The 19,617-nt window shown below is 39.8% G+C and overlaps 1 protein-coding gene across 1 annotated transcript in view; it reads right to left on the bottom strand.

The window, feature by feature from the left end:
- LOC129756720 (serine/threonine-protein kinase N) overlaps window positions 1-18,296 on the bottom strand; it is a 295,803-nt gene extending 277,507 nt beyond the window's left edge. Inside the window, exon 1 of the mRNA XM_055753708.1 lies at window positions 17,162-18,296. Coding sequence (XP_055609683.1) covers window positions 17,162-17,182 — 21 coding nt within the window. The 5' untranslated portion in view covers window positions 17,183-18,296. The remainder of the gene's footprint in view (window positions 1-17,161) is intronic.
- Window positions 18,297-19,617: the final 1,321 nt, after the last annotated feature.

The raw sequence follows: 19,617 nt of genomic DNA, 5'->3' as shown, positions 1-19,617 counted from the left end.
TTTTTTTTAATATTTGCAATCCAGTTTACAAATTGTACACAAGCCTAAGCAAACATTCCCCACCGCTAGGCGCCATCCGGTAAACTTGTGAACGGCAAACCCGAACCGCAAATAAAAACAAACCCCCGAAAAAATTATACAGACACGCGTACGTAATGATTAACATTTGCCCGCTTTCGCGGCGTCCACCGAACCAAACAACAACCATCATCAATGGGAACGACGACAACCAACGAACGCGAACGGTTCGAATTCGACTGCCGCTGCTCATTTAAATAATCATATTTATTCAATGAAGTAAGCAACCACACATCTTTCTGGACCCGGTGGTCTCGAATAGGTTAGGAGGGTCTTTACCTGGCAATGGTTGATGTTGCCATTTCCACTCCAAAACGGTGGGAATGCAGTCCTGTATGGGGTTACAGATGATGGCCACAGGTGATTGGCAAATTTTTGTGTGTTTTTTGGCGAAATCCGGCTGATGATGTAAAGAAAGCAAAACTTCGGGCGATCATCATCACCTCAGTCTCAACAGTTTGAAAGAGGAAAAAAAAACACAACATCAACAGCATCCAAACCGAGATGAACTGAACGAAACCGAGAGAGGTGAAAGGTAAAATATCATGCGCTAAAGGAGATTCTGTTTGGTTTAAAGTTTGTTTCGGCATGTGGATGTGTGTGATTCGTGCTGTAATTCGTTTAGCTGGAGCAAAATCAAAATATTTGCTTCGAGGGTGGTTTTCCTCTCTAATTTGAATAATTAATTTAAATTTTTCGCATCCTGTAAAACTTGTGTTTATTGATTTGACATTTACTCGTCAATTCGTTGATCTTATGGAAAGTTTTATTATCAATTCGATTTGAGTTGAATATCTTATGACATTTGTTGCTGTGAATAGCTAAAATATGTTTAAATAATCTTAATCTAGGCTCTTAAAAATCAGTTGGAGAACCATGTTTCAAAAACGAAAATTCAAACAAACTGTGTAGGTTGAACTGCGCATAACCTGGGGCATAACGGACACCTGATAAAAAAGAAGATATAAACCAACAAAATCATGAAGTCAGAAAACTTTACTCTTTTGGGTGGAGTGTCGAAGGATTGAAAATTTAAGACTGTTCGATGAAAATTGGCGTGCTGTTATTTCTTCACCACCGATGAAATTTAGCAGCAAATCGTCTTTATATGGCGACCGTCAAAAATTAATTGAAAAGGATCTAAAGCGCCCGCACAGATGATTGTTATATCCTATACGAAGAAAAAAGACCACAGTTGTTCTAATTATTTCAGATGATTATACCAATAATCTAAACGGAGTTGATTTTTTCGCATCCAACTTTAAATATAATAGAATCAACTACAAACAAATGATTGACTTTACGCAATCAACTATGATTATAATAAAATCAACTGTAATGATTTGATTGTTAATATGACAGATTCAACAACATTTGTATGATTAATTTTAGACATTCAACTATAAATATAGTAGATTCAACTATACGTTCCTGGTTGATGTCTCACATTTAACTATAAATACGGTAGGTTCAATTTTTGTGTTATTATTGATTTAACTGTAAATATGATGAATTCAACTACAATTGTATGATAGATTTTAGTTATTCAACTATAAATATAATAGATTCAACTATACATTTCTGGTTGACCTCTAACATTTAACTATAAATATGATAGATTCAACTGTAGTGGTAAAGTTGATTCAACCGTAAATATGATAGATTCAACTACAATTGTATGATTCTAGGCATTGAACTATAAATATAGTAAATTAAACTATATTTTAATGATTGATTGTGTGCTGCTAGAATACTATAGTGTTCATCCGTGTTCATCAGCAAAAATTTAAAAAAATCGTAAAAATGAGACAAGTACGTGTTCCCTGCAGTGATCACAGTGCTGTTTTTATGGCTCAGTCGGCATTCCCTGACGTCGGTGGCAAAGCGCAAGCGTTCTCCAGCGATGGGGAAACATTTTCCTCTACCAGTTCTTGGCAGCGGTCGTGTAGTAGGCAGACAGTTCCTGGAATTGGGAAAGGTACACCTACTCTAGTTTCCCGCGAAATCGACGTGGGTCTCGACGATCCTTTACGTGATCCTGGCAGATTCTCACAGGAAACTAGCATTGGTGAGTCAGCGTATGATAGATTGATGAAATGATATTGAGTGAACTAGCAAGATGCAAAAAGAACTACAGCGGAGGAACCAGGACGTGGATATCGGGTTGCGGTCAGTTTTTTAGCATCGTGGCGGCTAAAACTGCAAAATGCTGAAATAATAAATTAAATGAAAATAAGACGTAGCTATAAAAATATTCCGAAAAAAACATCTTAAGATATGATAACTTCCAATATAAACAGAATTTAAATTTACAATATTTATAGTTGACCTCATTGACTCATTCATAGGAATATAATTGAAACTATCATATTTATAATTAAATCAATCATATTATTATAGTTGAATATTTATAATTCATATTCATAATTCCATCAATCATATTATTATAGTTGAATCTATCATATTTATAATCAAATCAATTATATTAATATAGTTGAATCTACTATAATTATTTTTGAATGTTTGACATCAAACGTACATGGTAGTTAAATTTATTATATTTATAGTTGAATGCACAAAATCAATCATTAAACTATAGTTGAATGTATTTTTTTTTGTTTCGATTATAGTCTTTTTACCATCTTTATGCCATTCGCGACTCTATCAACGTTGCAGTTGGCGGATCGTTATTGAAAAACTTATCCGGTACAACTGTGTTCGATGTTTACTCTTGGGTTCGAACTCACGGACATCGGCTCAGGAAGCAACAGACTCGCCAACTGAGCTATATCACAGGCCCGAATGTATTATATATATTGTTGAATGTACGAAATCGATCAGATTGTCTATTATATTTATTGTTGAAATTTTGATAATTAAGTCGGTCGAGGTTGAATATAAGTGGATTATTGATGGAAATACCATACTTTTTTCTCCGTGTAAACGCCCAGGTTTCGAAAAGGGAAGTATGTGTCTGTACAATATTATTTTTTAATTTAAAACCTAGAAATTATGCAAACATATTTTTATCAAGTTAAAAAAATGACTCGTCAAAAGTTTTTGTCAATCTGATTTGAAAAAAAAAGAAAACAAATTCAAATTGAACGATAAACAACCAGAACGCCTTTTGACAAATTGAATGATTCACCCGGTAGCAAACCCGCAGTAAATCATTTTGACACCCTCCAGCTCTAACCTCATTTTCGGATTCATCGGACTTGTCCAGACTTGCAGGGCCAAGACCAGAGCCAAAAAAAGAAGAAACTGTCACAATTTCGCAAACCATTTCCATCGTCTTATCAGAGCAGATATACAGAAGGCTTCAACCGGGCACATAAATAATCTCCTTTCGTTTCGACCAACCGGGTGCCACCGACTTTCGCAATTTTGTGTTGTGTTTCCTCAACTGATTTTGTTGTTGGGTTTAGATAAGAAAAATGGGGATCCCTTCCTAAGGCACATTTATCTTTCGCTTTCTTGCCAACTATTCCTGTCAGGGCCGTTTTTCGTTTGTTTGTTGATCCTTTTCGGTTTGTCGGGATAGTTATTGGAACCCTGGAAACTGGTAACGATTACGAATACCAAACGTCCTCTCACCAATTGAGTTGAGACAAGATTGGCAGTTCGGTTCGCTAAAGACAAAAATAGGCGAAAATTTTTGCGTGGGTGATTACACTCTCTCGATTAAAGCAGCACAAATCGTCGTCGTCGTCGCAAAAACAAATCGTCCGTGAGAGCGCAAAAACACACCTCTAACTAGCAAACTGCAATTTGACCAACGTCTTTTGAATGCCGAAACAGGGATGTCGCTTTAATTTAGGTGCCGATATAAGCAGAAACTGGACGTAGGCCACTCTCCCCTTCAAATGAATCTATATTTTCATTTGGAGCGCCTTCACGGGGCGCTATAAATTTGCATCTGTCTGTCGATTGGACCTGGATTGGGGGGATTTATATCTGTAGCATACACGTCGAAGCAGCAGCAGCAACAGCTGTCGGGATGAAGATTCTACTGGCCGCCGCGCCGGTGTTCTGGTATATGTCGTTTCACGCCCAGTCCTCCCGATTCCAAAGATGAATGGAAACGTGTGTGGGTGGGTGGACATTCTTGATTTCGATTGCCTCTAGCTGGCTAGCTCTTTGGACCAAGTTGGATCGGTTCATTAGCCTCCCCAACAGTTAATGGAATCGGTTGACCATAACAAGTTGGCCAATATAGTTGGAAAGTGGTTCTGAAGGTGTTTGTCGGTCTTTTTGATTTTGGGAATCGATTTATTCCCTGTCGTTAGGCATTTATGTATGGTTCCAGAGAAGTTTGTCGTTTGGATCATATTTTTGTACTGTTTTGAACACCTTCTTCACAGACTGTCTTTGAATGCGCTACTAATATAACACTTGCTAAAAAGTTTAGTTTAAAGTTTTTTTTTTAATGAATATCACCCTGAACCTGGTCCGATCAACCACGCTGATAGTCTAGCGTAGTTTGTTTGATAGCTTCGGACTCATTCGGCATAGAATAAAGTTAGCTATATTTATATCCTATGTCGATCGCAATTTGCGTCAGTCTCCAACTCCTTTGCAGAGCAATGATTATCCGGGCACATTTTCTACAACATGTGGTCGGCTGCGAATTCAAATCTTGGACAATAGAATACCACGTGTTCGAGTGTCTCGTCCGCGTCACCGCATGTCCGGCATACTGGCGAAGCCACATGTCCGAACCTGTATGCCGGTGATACTTCATGAAGCATCCATGGCCAGTCAAGAATTGCGTCATGTAGAAATCCACTTCGCCATGCTTTTTCTCCATCCACTTCTTGATGTTTGGGATCAAACGATGGGTCCACCTTCCTCTTTCTGAGCTGTCCCACAGCTGCTACGATTTGGCCATGGAGATATCCCTGGTTCGTGTTCTCACGATTCGTACCACTCCAACACGTCCTTTGAATAGTGACACGAAGCTAGATCCGGCCAGAAGATGGCCGAGCCCTCGTGTTGCTTCAATAGTAGTGGTAGTAAGCGCTTCTGTAGGCACTCCTACCTGCCAGTTTATCGTGCCGGTCGTCACGAAGGGGGCCTTCCGCTTTCCGCAAGAGCAGATCGCTTGCCACACCATGTACTTTTTGGCAAACTTGGATAGTTTCTGCTTGCGAATCTCCTCCGGAACGCTGAATTTGTCCTCTGCGGTGAAGAACAACAGGCCCGACAGCTGACGAAAGTCCGCTTTGACGTAGGTTTCGTCGTCCATTACCAGGCAATGCGGCTTCGTCAGCATTTCGGTGTACAGCTTCCCCACCATGTTTTTGTTTATTGTTTATTGTTTATTGTTTATTGAAAATAATATCATCTGACATAGGTGTCTTAATGATCTACTTAATACTATTTGTACATAACGTCGTTGCTGCCATAGCGTGTACTTCTTGATTCCAGAGAGAGCCAATTTCGATTGCGAAGAGTTCGTTCTGGTGCATAGATGTTACATCGGGAAAGCAGCCATGCGCAATCGATTTCGTTCCGTAAAATCTTTGCCACGAATAGAGATTGGCCGATGGAATGACGATTCGATAGCGTCTGGAGACCAAGCAGGGCACAACGATGAGCATAAGGTGGCAGGTTTAAAGGATTCTCCCAGGGTAGCTCACGAAGAGCATAACGCACAAATCGTCGTTGAATTGCCTCTAAACGCGTAATCCAAGCAGCTTCGAAAGGCCACCATACCAGGTTCGCCGATTCCAGTATTGATCGAACCAGGCAGCAATACAGAGCTCGCAAGCAGATCGGATCGGTGAATTCTTTACTCAAACGTATGATGAATCCCAGCATGCGGTTTGCCTTTTCAAGTACCACAGAGTAATGACGTTTAAAAGTCATACGACTGTCCAATAAGACGCCAAGATCCTTTATTTCCTCCACACGATGCAACTGCTCACATAGTATATTGTAATTATACAAGAACGGATGTTTCCTGCGCCCAAATGTTATAATACAGCACTTCGAAACGCTCAAAACCAATAAATTACAGGCACACCAGCTCACTACTATGTCCAGGAAGCGTTGTAACGCGTAACAATCAGCTAGACTGTTTATAACTAAATATATTTTTAGATCGTCTGCATACTGGAGAACGCCACATCCCATGAGTAGCAAATTTATATCATTACAGAACAGCGTAAACAATAATGGACCCAGATTGCTGCCTTGTGGTACGCCAGAGTTTGGAATGAAATCAAAAGATTCAGCAGAACCTATTTTAACAGCTAATCGGCGATTCGTTAGGTAACTTTTTATCCATGCACACAGTCTTTCGGAAAATCCTAAGCGTTGCAATTTTTTCAGGAGGATTTCATGATTCACTGAATCGAATGCAGCTGATATATCTGTGTAAATAGCATCGATTTGTTTGCCGCCATCCATTTTCGATATACAGAAGGATGTGAAAACTGTTAGATTTGAAGTTACCGATCGTTTTGCCTTTCGTCGCGATTAGGAGCCTTCTGAACCTTGTATGTACGGAGACCCTTCCGCTGCTTGGTCCGCTGGACGAATGAACTTGACAAATTCAGCTTTTTGGCGACATCCGGACCGAACTGCTCGGATCACGTCTAAACTGCTTAACTACGCGCTTGTGATCTTTTTCACTGACGGAGCATGCATTTTTGCCGTTCTTCATCTTCCGGTAGATGGTTAGGTTCTCGAAGTATCGTTTCAATACTCTGCTAACTGTGGATTGGACGATTCCCAGCATCTTACCGATGCCCCGATGTGGCAACCCCGGATTCTCGAAATGAGCGCGCAGAATTAATTCACGACGCTTTTTTTTCGTTCGACGAAATTTTTTTAAATTTACGAAAAATTAACTGTGAAGCATGGCCAACGTGATCTATACACTCTTATCTGGTTATAAGCGAAAGCTGAAGATATAATTCCTAAAAATTTAATTTCTACAGCGTTTTTTCCGTGATGCAATTTGATGTGAAACACCCTTTACACTGGATGTTATGGCCATATCGAAGGATTGACAAAACCACACTCGAAATTACCCTCCACTGACTACTTCGGATCCCCGAGTTGTTCGCCATCATCCTCGTAAGTGTGGCAGTTGCTGTTGCCGTCTTCTTGCAAACCGCTTCTACAGCCTCTGAAGCTCTTAGCTGGACGATCTTGTTGAGTAACCCGTCGCTAGTAGCACGACGTCGTCCGCGAAATCAACCAGCCAACTTTACTCCCTACGGCAGGCTCAATGTCAGCACCTCATCGTACGTAATATTCCACAGAACCGGGCCCAGTATCGACCCTTGCGGTACTCCAGCTGTAACATCCATTTACTGAAATCCTTCGCTCGTCATGTATTGTAGCGCTCAGTTCTGGAAATAGCTTTCCACTAATTTTCACAGAGATTTTGGTATCCTCCTTTTTATACGCGAAGCAGTCGCTGCTGACATTTTTGATGACGTTTCCCACGTCCAGTGTTACTTCCGCTCAAAAACGATCCTCTCATCTCTTCTTGAGTCTGGCTTTATCATCCGTTTCGATGACAATTCGAATGGCGTCGACTGTGCATCGCCCTTTTCGAAAGCAAAATTGATTGTTGGACAGTCTGCTTTTGCCCTCGGTGTGCCGCTGAATACGATTCAAGATCACCTTTTCCAGAACCTTTCCAACCGTACCTAGTAGGCATATTGGCCTGTAAGTCGATTCCTGGTTTGCGTAGCAGAACCGGCTTCTGCCGTTTCCAAACCTCTGGAAACATCCTTTCCTCAATACAAATTTGCTGTGACGATCGGAACATTTCGGGAAATTTCATAATCACGGTCTTAACTGCAATGTTCGGGATACCGTCTGGACCCGGAGCCTTTTCCAGCTGAAGGGATTTTGCGATGTCGCGCAGTTCTTCCAACGATATTAACTCCTCCTCGCTCGTATCCCAGTCGTACGGGACTGCGGCCAGCTATTGATATTATGTTCAGGGAACAGCTCCCTCATTATTTTCCTCAGTTTGTTGGGGCACATTTCAGGTAGCGCGCTAACGCTTTTGTTTTTTGCCATAACTATCCTGTAGGCATCACCCCATGGTGTCGGTCATTAGCGTCAAGACGAAGTTCCCTTAAACATGCCTGTTAACTTTCTTTAATTGCATTGAAGAGGTTTCTTTTCGCATTTTTGATAAGCGGCCTACGCTCTCTCCGTCTGAGTTCGTGCTCTCTGCTTGTTTCGCCTGGAGCGAAGGCCGCGATTTCCCCAGTCCACCAATAAACTGGTGGATGTGTGAATTTCTACGTTCGCCAGGTCCACATTCAGCCTTGCAAGTGCTTCAAGTAGACTCTGTCTTCTGGAGTTCGTAAGGGAACTACACCATTCTTGGGCCAACGCAATAATAACGGGGTTTCGACCTGTGAGCACCTCGACTATCTTATCCATCGTAGCGCTAAATTTCTCCAAGGTTTACCTCGGTGGAGCGTAGCAGCTACAGAAGTAGATTCCATTGACTTTGGCTATCACGGAGCCTTCCTCATTCGATGTGACCACTTCTTGTATGGGAAACTTTTTTGTTACCCCGATTGCGGCCAGATTGGCACTATCGGTCACCCAATTTGTGCCATTCAGGGCTTTATAATAGGCGTCTGCAATTAGTGCTATATCTAGCTTCTCTTCCGCCGCCATCTATCGCAGAAGCTGTTGTTATTTATTATTTATTTCTTATCAACGGATCACATGTTGATCCAAATGATTACTTAAAATTAAAATTAAAAACATAACATTAAGTCTAACTATGGGGTTCTCAAGGCCCGTATCACTTTTCTTCGGAAAACATCCCTCGATACGTCGAAGTCAAAAAGCACCGAGAAACGGTTGAATGATCTCATTGCGCCGATGAGGGCGCTGTTAGCTCCGTAATTGTTCATTCGAAAGGGAATGTACAACTGAAGATCCAGATTTCTAAGACCACGGGGTCGTACACTAAGCGGAATAGCCTCCAGTAGCGTGGGACAGTCGATTTGCGATGTCAGGAGATCGGCGACGAATGAGGCACGTGTTGCTTGTCTGCGAGCTTGAAGAGTATCGATATCTATGAGGCGGCATCGATTTTCGTAGCTAGGCAAGTGATAAGGGTCTTGCCAGTTCAGGTGTCTAAGGGCGTATCGCAAGAATCGCCGCTGAATAGCCTCGAGCCGATCGACACCGTTCTGGTAGTAGGGACACCAGACAACTGATGCGTATTCAAGGATGGAACGAACAGGGTGGCCACAACTTTTTCATTTTGAAATTCCCGGTTTTTTCCCGGTTTTCCCGGTCGAAAATTCAATGTTTTCCAAACTGTTATTGTCTGTTTTTGTCGGCATAGAGCAAAATTTTCAACTCTTTTCATTGATTCGGTTGTTTTATAACACTAAAACTATTGAACACTTAGACGAACTCGATTCTTTTTTAAGGTTTCCATCACATTTTCTAATAAAAAAAACCTTCACAAAAATTTTGAAAATGGTGTGTTAAACAGGACTTTTCAATCAATCACTCGTCACTCGTGAAAATTAAAAATTGTCCTAAGGGCGCTCAATGATGTAGCTTCCTCGTCACAGTAAATTCAGTACTAATGTAGTTTTCCGACGTTTTACAGTAAGTAATAAATGCATCTTCAAGTGTAATATAAATTTTTGCTTAACATTTATTTCACTGATTCAAAGAGGATTGTTTATAACTGCCCATGCTTTCCAAAACACGGGGTAATTCTGAATACTTGTTTCTAGGCATAGTTTGGTTAGCTAAACTTATATTTAATGTTTCAAATACCAATACATCATAATCAAAAAAAAAAACCGTTTTTCATAACTTTATCAGTTTCTAAAATCTGTGAATATTAGATTCTAGGAAAAGATTCCTTGTTGCTTTGTGAATACCGAAATTTTGGAAGACTACAAATCTTAAATATCTAGAAGCAGCAAGAAGCTTAACGGTTTATTGCTCCATACCTGGGTAATTATGAACAGATATAAGAACAAAAAAAAAAGATCTTTGTTCATAATAACCTCTGTCTTCTGTTTTAGCCAAGTTTTAAAAAGACTGAATTCTTTAGAATTCAGTACAGATCCAGTGCTTAAATGTTAATTTCTAGATACTGAAATCATGATCGAAAAGCGATAATTTCAATACATACTGTTTTTGTCTGCAAAAGTGCAGTCCACAAACCACTTGATCAGAAATTTCCAGTAATTTGGCATAGTCGTTAACATATGGTTATTTGTTAAGATGCACTTCTTGTAGGTCAATTAGTGGATTTTCAAAGGAATTTTTCGAATTTGCATAAAATTATGTATGCCACTTGTTGCAAAACTCGATTTTTTCAGCACTCGACTTACTTGACAACACGGCAATAAATTGAGGACTCGTGCTAAAGAAATCATCTTTTTGCAAATTGTTGCCATAAATAACTGATCAGAAATCAATCACCAAACTTTGTTTTTACATATTGAATCCTGACTTCAAAACGTTTAAAAAATATGGGCAATAAATAACATAGGTAGTTTTGATTTAACAGTGTTAATGATTATTAAACAGCATATCAAAGTATGAAATATATAAAAATTAGAAACATTTATTCAATTCAGATTCACCCACTGTATTTTTATTTGAAAATAAGAAATTTCAGTTTCGAAATAAAAGTTTAAAAAAAATGCTAAAGAGGTGGTTTTTTTTCTAGTCACTGTTGATGCTGCTGCTGCTGCGGCTAGCTGTCGACTCCTAGATAGATGGTCTTGAACTTTTTAACTATTCTTATTATTTGACTTGTTTTTAAAAAAATATTTGAATAATTTTGATTAAAAAATATTAGAAAATATTCTTAAATTTTCATATTTTACTAGACTGTGAAAAATAAACTTAAAGGACACCTAAGTTTTTTCAGAAGTTTCAACTATTCGCGGTTTTTGTAAAAGTTGATTCGAAACCTAAGATTTGAGTATCTTAGAAAAGATCCAAAATGTGGCTATAAAATTCTTAAGTTAACCTTTGAATCTCGAAACCAAAGAGCCAGCAGAAAAAAAACTGCATATTTGAATATGTCGCTCTGAAATTAGTTAAATTAACTAACAACCCCATGGGCAAACGGAAGAACGTAAATTTGGTTGACTTGTGCTACCGAAAAGAAACAAATTGAAAATAAACAATATTATTTCAATAATTTTGTAATTTTGATTTGTTTTCTTAAATGCGTCACTTAATACACAAATATGTATACTTTGAGCAAAGTACCATGCAGTGTTGAATCATTTTAAAATTTTTAAAGAATTTACATAGTGTCTTCTATCGACATAAACACATCCTTATAAAAAAATCACTTGAGTTTTTATTTTTCAATTTTCGTTACGGATCAGGTTAGAAGAAAGTTTATTTGAAATTTTCGCAAATTTTCAAAGGAATCCTAACATATTTAAATTTCACAAAATGTAATTTGAAATTTTCTGGATAGATTCTGCATAAATTATGACAAGTGATCGAAAAAAGTTAATTTTCCAATCATTGCGTTTGATAGGAGATGGTTTCCTTTTTAACTCAGTAAAATTTTAAGCAATGTCAAACTTATTATTATTAAGCTACAAAAACATCGTGTCGTGCATAAAAATGTTGTATTTAACTCTTTAATTAAACACTATAACTGAAAAATTATAATATTAGCATCCAAGGTGGCCGAAAACACAGAAAAATCTATAATTTCACAGAATTTTGAGCCAAATTTCATCACAGAATTTGTGTCACAGAACACAGAATTTTAGTTTTGTTCACAAATTTCACAAAATTATAATATTTTGAAAGATTTTTTCAAATTCATTTTTTTTATGTCAATATTAATTCTGGATAACTATCTTTGAATTAGAAAAATATGATAAAATTGGTGATGTTAATTCTTTTTTAAGTAAAATGTAAAAAAGACGAAATTTAACATGATTTTTTCATGAAGTTGATGGAAAAAGCATCACAGAAAACCGTCACAGAATTTTTGGGTAAAATTAAAGAAAGTCAGATTTTTCGGCAACCTTGTTAGCATCATTTTACATTTCCATTCGAAATTTAGCTTTAATTTGCTTGCTTTTATATGATTGATAGTTTATTTTAAATAATTTTTATGATGTGCGATACTTGATCAAATTTTAAGAGACTTTTGGAATTTCTCGTCTCATCTATCGAGGCAGTTTTGAACTCTAGCTTCCCGTTAAATTAGTGAGTTTTTTCAATTTAGAGGTAGTTGAAAAGAAATCAGAGAGTAGTTTAAAAATGTCCAAACTTATGATATTCTTCTTAGACATTAATTTAATTCTGACTTGGAAATTTAATTGTGAATTTTGAGTTTAATACCTGATCTTAGAACCAAAACTGAATTTCGGTTTCAATTTGTTTGTTTTTCCCGGTTTTGGGACTGAATTCCCGGTTTTCCCGGTTCTATTTTCAATTCCCGGTTTTTTCCCGGTTTTCCCGGTTCTGTGGCCACCCTGAACGAACAATGCTGCAGTATAGGCTTTTCAGGCAAAACACGTCCTTGAAGTCCTTCGCCACTCTAAAAATGAAACCGAGACTTCTGGATGCTTTGTCAATCACGTAGTTGGTGTGTGCCTTGAATTCCAAGCGCTGATCTAAGATTACGCCAAGATCGTTAACGTGGTTCACACGTGAGATGGGTTCGTCTCCTATGAAGTACTCCGCAATTAAAGGTTGCCGCTTACGAGAAAAGCTGATGACTGCGCATTTGTTGCGGTTTAATGGCGGGCAGTTAAGGTCGCACCAATCAGCGAAGTGGTTAAATTGACATTGCAGAAAATTTATGTCGTCGTGGTCGTTTATGGTGTAAAATAGTTTTAGGTCATTGGCATAGCAAAGTTTGGGGACGTCAAGGAGTGACAACACGTCGTTGAAATAAATTAGGAAAATGATCGGTCCTAGATGGCTACCTTGGGGCACACCAGAGGTGGCTTGGAACTGCCTGGAAAAGGTGTTGTGCTTCGTGACAGTGGTTTAAGGTTGATTTGGATTACTTCCAAGCCCTTGGGATAGCTGCTAGCGCCTTTTGGTAGGCAGGGAACCTTGGATTGCCAGTTACATGGTCACCAGTACAAACAAGACACTTCGCCGGCTTACTATAGCTAGTCGCCCCCCAGTTTAATCCTCATCTGTTAACTCCCTTGCAGTCAAACGATTCGTGGCCGTACTTCATGCATCGAAGGCATACCTCTGGTTGCTGGGAGATGGTTATCTGACAAACTGACCATCCCACCTTTAGCCGCCTGTACTCGAGTGCTACCACTGGAAGTTTCACAATTGCAACCTGTGTTCCGGATAATTGAGGACTCTTTCTAAATCAGATCGAGATCTGATCTTCGCCGATCTTACACTGCACTGGTCGACTAGTGCTGTCCTGACTCCATCTTCTGTCGTAAATCCGTCGAGGTTTTTGATACGGATGGTCACTTCGTGACATAGCGCACGCACCTCCGCCTTCTCCCGAAGAACTTCCTCCGCTAGCACCTTGAAGGATGCACTCTTTGTTGCTGAACTTCGTTTCAACTCAGCGATCATCTCGCCGGAACGAGTACGACGCATCCTCCTCACGTTTTCACCTAGTCCAGCAAGCTTGTCGTCGGTCCGCATCTGACGAAGCACGTCAGCGTACGTACCCTCTGGCGCCTTAACTACGATAGCTTCACCTTTTTCTCTTACGCGGCTTCGCTGCTTCTTGGGCTTGGGGATGGTTTTCGTAACTCTCTCCTTACGGTGTTTACGCTTCACTGTCTGCCATTCGGAGGGCGCTCCCTTGTTATGTCTGTCGTCCTTGCCTTTCAATAGGCCAGGGTCCTGTCAAGTCATCGGCTCTCGGGCCCTTTTCTTTAGATACCAGGTCTTGGATCACCTGGCGACCCTCGTTTACTTTTTACACAATTGGAGTTTGCCCTTTTGCCCAGTTTGCCCTTAACTATTACCCAATTTTTCTCGATGGGACGAAAATACGGACAGTTTGGTGGATTGATACTTTTTTCAACAAAATCGATCTTGTTCTCCTTATACCACTTAACGACATCCCGGCTGTAGTGGCAGCTTGCCAGGTCCAGCCAGAACTTCACCGGACCTTTGTGGGACCGAATGAATGGCAAAACCCTCTTCTGGAGACATTCTTCTTTGTAAACATTTCCATTCATTGTGTCCCCAGTGATGGAAATCTTAGTCTTCTTCCCACAACTACAGATCCATTGCCAAATCATCAACTTACGAGCAAATTCATATGCGAAAACAAACTTGAATCTACCCGCAACATTCCCTTTACGCTTCGCAAGGTAAAATTTGTTACCGGGTGTTTGTCCAAAATCCATTTTGACGTAAGTTTTGTCGTCCATCAAATGCATCCGTTGTACTTGGTCAACACTTTCTCGTACAACTTCCTTGCGCTGGTTTTGGCAACCAGGTTTTGTTTCAGCGTCCTGTTGGGGTGTTTGCTTGCATGATACGACCGCAAGCCTTTTCGCAAACAAATTCGTCGAGCTGTACTGTGGTTCGCCTTGAACTTTTTCGCCAAATCACGCAAGGAGATTTCAGGATTATTGTGAACTGATCGAATTACCTTTGCTCGCAGCTTCCGGTCATATGTTCCACTTTTACGCCCGGTTTGTTTTGCTCGATCTACCGTAAGAATCTCCCGGTAACGTTGCAGCACCGAATTTACAGTCGATTTTGGATATTTCAGGAATTTCGCGATCTTTACCCCTGACCACGTCGGTTTCTCTACGTAAGTGTGCAGAATTTTCTCTCGCCTTCCACGTTATACCGTCGATAACTTTTGACTGACTGCTTCAATCTTGATGAAATTTTCATCCTAAGTAAACAAACCATCCGGATCAAAACACTGTCAATAGATTCGCGATGTGACAACTAGGGGCGCTGCAGTAAATGAAAAGATGTGACCAAATTCTATGTGAAACAGACTTTAGAATTCCTTTTTCGATCCAGGTCTGGCGAGTTTGTCGGCGCGCTCGTTTCCATAAATTCCCTTATGCCCGGATACCCAGAGAAGGTTTAATCCGTTGCACTCGGCAAGTTCTTCGATTGCTTTCCGGCATGCGATTACCAGTTTTGATCTAATTGTGCTACCTTTCGTCGGTATCAGCTATTTCCCAGCTTGGCAAACGAACAGCTGATTTCTCATTGTTTACAAGTTTTTTTTTGGCAAACCCAGGTCCGCTGAATAACAACATCATTACGCATGCTCAATGACCGCGCAGTATCTTAATGTGATTGACGCCAAAATTAAATGGAAGTCAAAGGATATGTGCCACAAAAACGATATGAGTTTTTATCAAATAATTGTATTCGAAACTGGTAAAAAATTTGAAATTTCTACAAGAAACGCACAAGAAACAAAGCAATACAAAATTTTCTTTCGAATTTTGAGATTCGAGTTTCAGATTTCCGATTAAGATTTCTGATATAAAATTTAGAATTCAGATCTCAAATTAAGGATACAAATTTTAGATTCCAGATTCAGACTTCCGATTAAGGATTCAAAAGTCAGATTTCTGATTCAGATTTCACATTCAAGTTTCAGATTCAGATTCCAGATTTGAGATTTTAGATTCAGGACTGAAATTGAGGGTTTCAGATTGAGATTCCCTATTCAGATCAAAGATTGAAATTCGGATTGAATATTTAAACTTCAGATTCAGATTTCCCATGTTAGATCCAGATTTCAGATTCAGATTTTAGATTCATAATTTACGTTTGAAAATCAGAATAGTCGATAAAATAATTCATTATATATTTAAATCAACGGTGATTAACCCTTCATTTCGAAGGATTTAGATTTCACAATCAGATTCAAATTTAAATTTCAGATTCAGATTTGGATTTCAAATTCAGATTTCAGATTCAGGTTTCAAATTTCAGATTCAAGATGCAGATTTCAGTTTAAGAATTATTCACATTTCAAATTCGGATTTTCGATCCAGGATTCATATTAAGGGATAAAAATATCGAATTTATAATTCAGATTTCAAACTTAAATTTGAAATTTTATATTTTTTCCATGTTTCAAAATCATATTTTTTTATACGTCGCTTATATGTACCAGCCGTAAAAAACATATTATGAAGCCTAACAAATTTTCTTCTCTAATCGATCCTATACATATTTCAAATCAACAGATGTTGTTTCAGTATACAAATTTCAGATTTTAGAACCAGATTTCAGATTTAGATTAAGATTTCAAATCCAGGTATCATATACAGATTTCAAATTCGGATTTCAGATCAGCTTCCAGAATGGGATTTTAGATACAGTATACTTTAAAAATTTCAGAACTTTTTTTTTCCAAGTTAGATTTCCGATTTTAAATTTAACTTTCAGATTCAGATTTCAGAGTAAGTTTTCGACATTCAGATTTCAAATAATTTTGTATTTAAGTATCAGATTCAGGTTAAGGTTTAATGTTGAGGTTTCAGAGCCAAGTTAAGATTTCGAATCGAGGTTTCAGATTCAGTTCTAAAAATTCATAATTCAAGTTTGGATATAAAATAGAGTTTTAAATTTCAAAATCAGAATTCTTAGTCAGATTTTTTTTTTTTTTCGATATTCCAACAAATTTGTTGAAACGAAATAAAAAAAAGTTGACGATCCAAATTTGTATGGCTTCACGCAATCAATTTGCGAGACTTTGACTGCAAACAAACTGTATAGCGATAAGACCGATCTTCTGCCAGTTGGAATCGATCCTACTAGTTAATTCATCATGAACTAACTAAGCCAGACGACTGAACAAAAAAACAACTTCAGAGGTGGATACAGGTTGATCCCCCCATCTCAATTTACTTGCAAAAACAGATTCCAAAACATTCACGGTCAACTACTAAGGGACCGGAGCAGCAATCAGATCAGCACTTCTCCGGACTCGGATAGCAGTACCCCGGGTTTGTTGTTGTGAGAAGCACACGAAGACAGGAAAACCACTTTTTGGATAGGGATCGCCGGGTAGGTTTGTGGGATGAAACACCACAAACATACAGACAGACAGACGGACAGAAGAGGAAAGAAAAAAAAACCTTCGCGATCGTACCTGATAATACGAGTCCGCCATTTTGAGTTGGTAGTTCCGCTCTGTTCTCTCGTAGTCGGCCAATTCCAATCTAAGTCTGCAGCAGCACTTGCTAGGTTGGGTTGTTGTTTTTTTTTACTTGTTTCTTCCCTCGGTTCCTGCTTGTTGTCCGCTAGCTAGCTAGCAGAAATTCCTTCGCTTTCTCACTCTGATCGTCGTCACTTTTTTTTGTGTTATTACTCTTGGATCGCACAATTTCTGCTGCAGTTGATGCTTCAGCGATTGACCCGTGTTTTTCTTCTACTAAACGATTTCCCTTCCCGAGAGGCCACTCAGATCGCAACTTAAATTACTGATAGATAAGATCCGTAACTTCCCAACTGGATTACAACCGAACACTTCCTACGCAACTGAACTCCAATTTTTCATACACACGGAACGGAAACTTTTAGGTGTTACACTTCTGCTTTCAATCTTCCCCCAGAACACTCGCTCGAAACAACTTGATCGTGATTCTTGAAGTTAAATCACCTTTCTACAAATCAAAATATTCACTTGTGCAACCGACACTAAAAATCAAAACCCAAAAGACAGCGGTCAACCGAAGAGGTTCTGCTTTAAAGGAAAAGATCGCGGACATGGACAACGGAATTTCTAAACTCTCGGCACACTTCCTCCTCGGGGTTTCGTTTCGTTTGTCACTCTGCTGCTGCTGCTTCTGCTAAACGGGGACAGCCCTGTCTTACTCACACCTTCGGCCGGGGTATCTTCCGTCTCATTCGTACCTACGCAAAACGAGTATCATCAACGTGTCTTTCACCACGACACACGATCGTTCGTTCCTTCTGCTTCTTTCAGCCGCAGAGGTCTCACACTTTTCGCCCCTTTTAAAACTGCTCTTCTCGCACTGGGACTGGCCCACTTCCAGAACGGTACTTCCTTCAAGTGATTTCGTTCTCCACCGTCAAACGGAACCGGAAGTCACCAAACACCCGGCACAACCCGAATCCGGTACACAATGCAGGCAACAATAAAAACAGACAACTTTCCCTACGACGAACGAACCCGAATAATTACACAAAATGCGACCACTCAGAGCTCGACGACAACCGTTCGTTGCGAAGAACAACTAAACTAACGAATACCACAAAACAAAACTGACCGAGACCGTACGTACGAACGAGGACCGACTAAACTTGTTTGAGTCATCTCATCCCATCCAGTCATCGCGTTTCTTGCATGGGCTTCGTCGCGTCGTGTTGTTGTGTTGCTCTGTTTATATGGTTGTTGTTGATGGTGTTGCTGCTGCGGGTTATGGGGTTTCGTTAATCGGGCCAACAATTTGGTTTTGACGCAAGTTCCAAAATTTGTTGTTTTATTAGGAACTAGAAGACTGCTACAAAACTTCGTTAAAACTGTTTCTACTTATTTGGTTCTCACGACATAACTCGATGAACATAATATCTCCAATTTAAACTCGGTTCATAGCAACCGTTCTCCAATTTCTCGAGCACCCCACATTCGCCAGATCACGCTTCACTTGGTCTAACCATTTCGCTTGTTGCACACCCTGCATGACATTCGTCCGGTATTCTCGCTTCAAGTCCTGTCCAGCGTATCCGTCCACTTCTGGATCGTGAGTTCGCCGTAGAGTCGCGCGAGCTCGTGGTTCATCCTTTGCATCCAAACTCCGTTATCCTGCACGCCGTCAAAGATGGTTCTTAACACTCGTCGCTCGAATACTAAGAAGAGTGTACGCAGGTCCTCCTCGAACAATTAAACGTCTCGTGCCCGTAGAGGATAACCAGTCTAATGTACATGGTACATGGCATCATGTACAGTTTACACTTCGTGCGAAGGCTAAATCTTCTCGAACGCAGTTGCTTGTGGAGTCCATAGTAGGCACAACTTCCGCTGATCATTCCCCGCCGGATCTCACGGCTGGTGTCATTGTCATTCTACTACAACCAGCTCGTCGCCGTCGATCTTGAACGTGTTATTGGCAACGCAGTAGAAATCCGAAGTTTCTGCGCTGGTGATTGGCAACCTTGCCAACCAGCGACGATGAAAAATGTCATATCAATTCAGCAAACACCTCGGCAATCGGAAACCTTTCCTGTTGATTGGTTCCGACACTCACTTGAATGATGTTTGATAGATGTCTGGTCAACACGAGAGTCAGAGAATGTCGCTGGCGCTGATGTTAACGAAAACTCCGGTTCGGGGATTCAGCGACAATACTTTCTTGATATCCTTATACAAAATGAAATCCAAATCTTCAACTTATAGCGTATTTGTTTTCACCCCTCGTTCAGAGGCGCACTTAACCCGACAAAAACAAACCGTCGCCAGTGTATTGCTACCTCACTCACTCACACGCTCTCTCGGAACACTGACAAAATTTTGGGGGTACTCCCACCCGATGGCAGTACGACACCAGGTCAAAACCAGTGCAACACTCTATAGGAATAAACAAA

The sequence above is a fragment of the Uranotaenia lowii genome, chromosome 3, assembly GCF_029784155.1.
Source record: "Uranotaenia lowii strain MFRU-FL chromosome 3, ASM2978415v1, whole genome shotgun sequence".
Taxonomy (NCBI): Eukaryota; Metazoa; Arthropoda; class Insecta; order Diptera; family Culicidae; genus Uranotaenia; species Uranotaenia lowii.
Note: the sequence above shows the minus strand (reverse complement) of the source record. Positions and strands in the feature narration are given on the sequence as shown.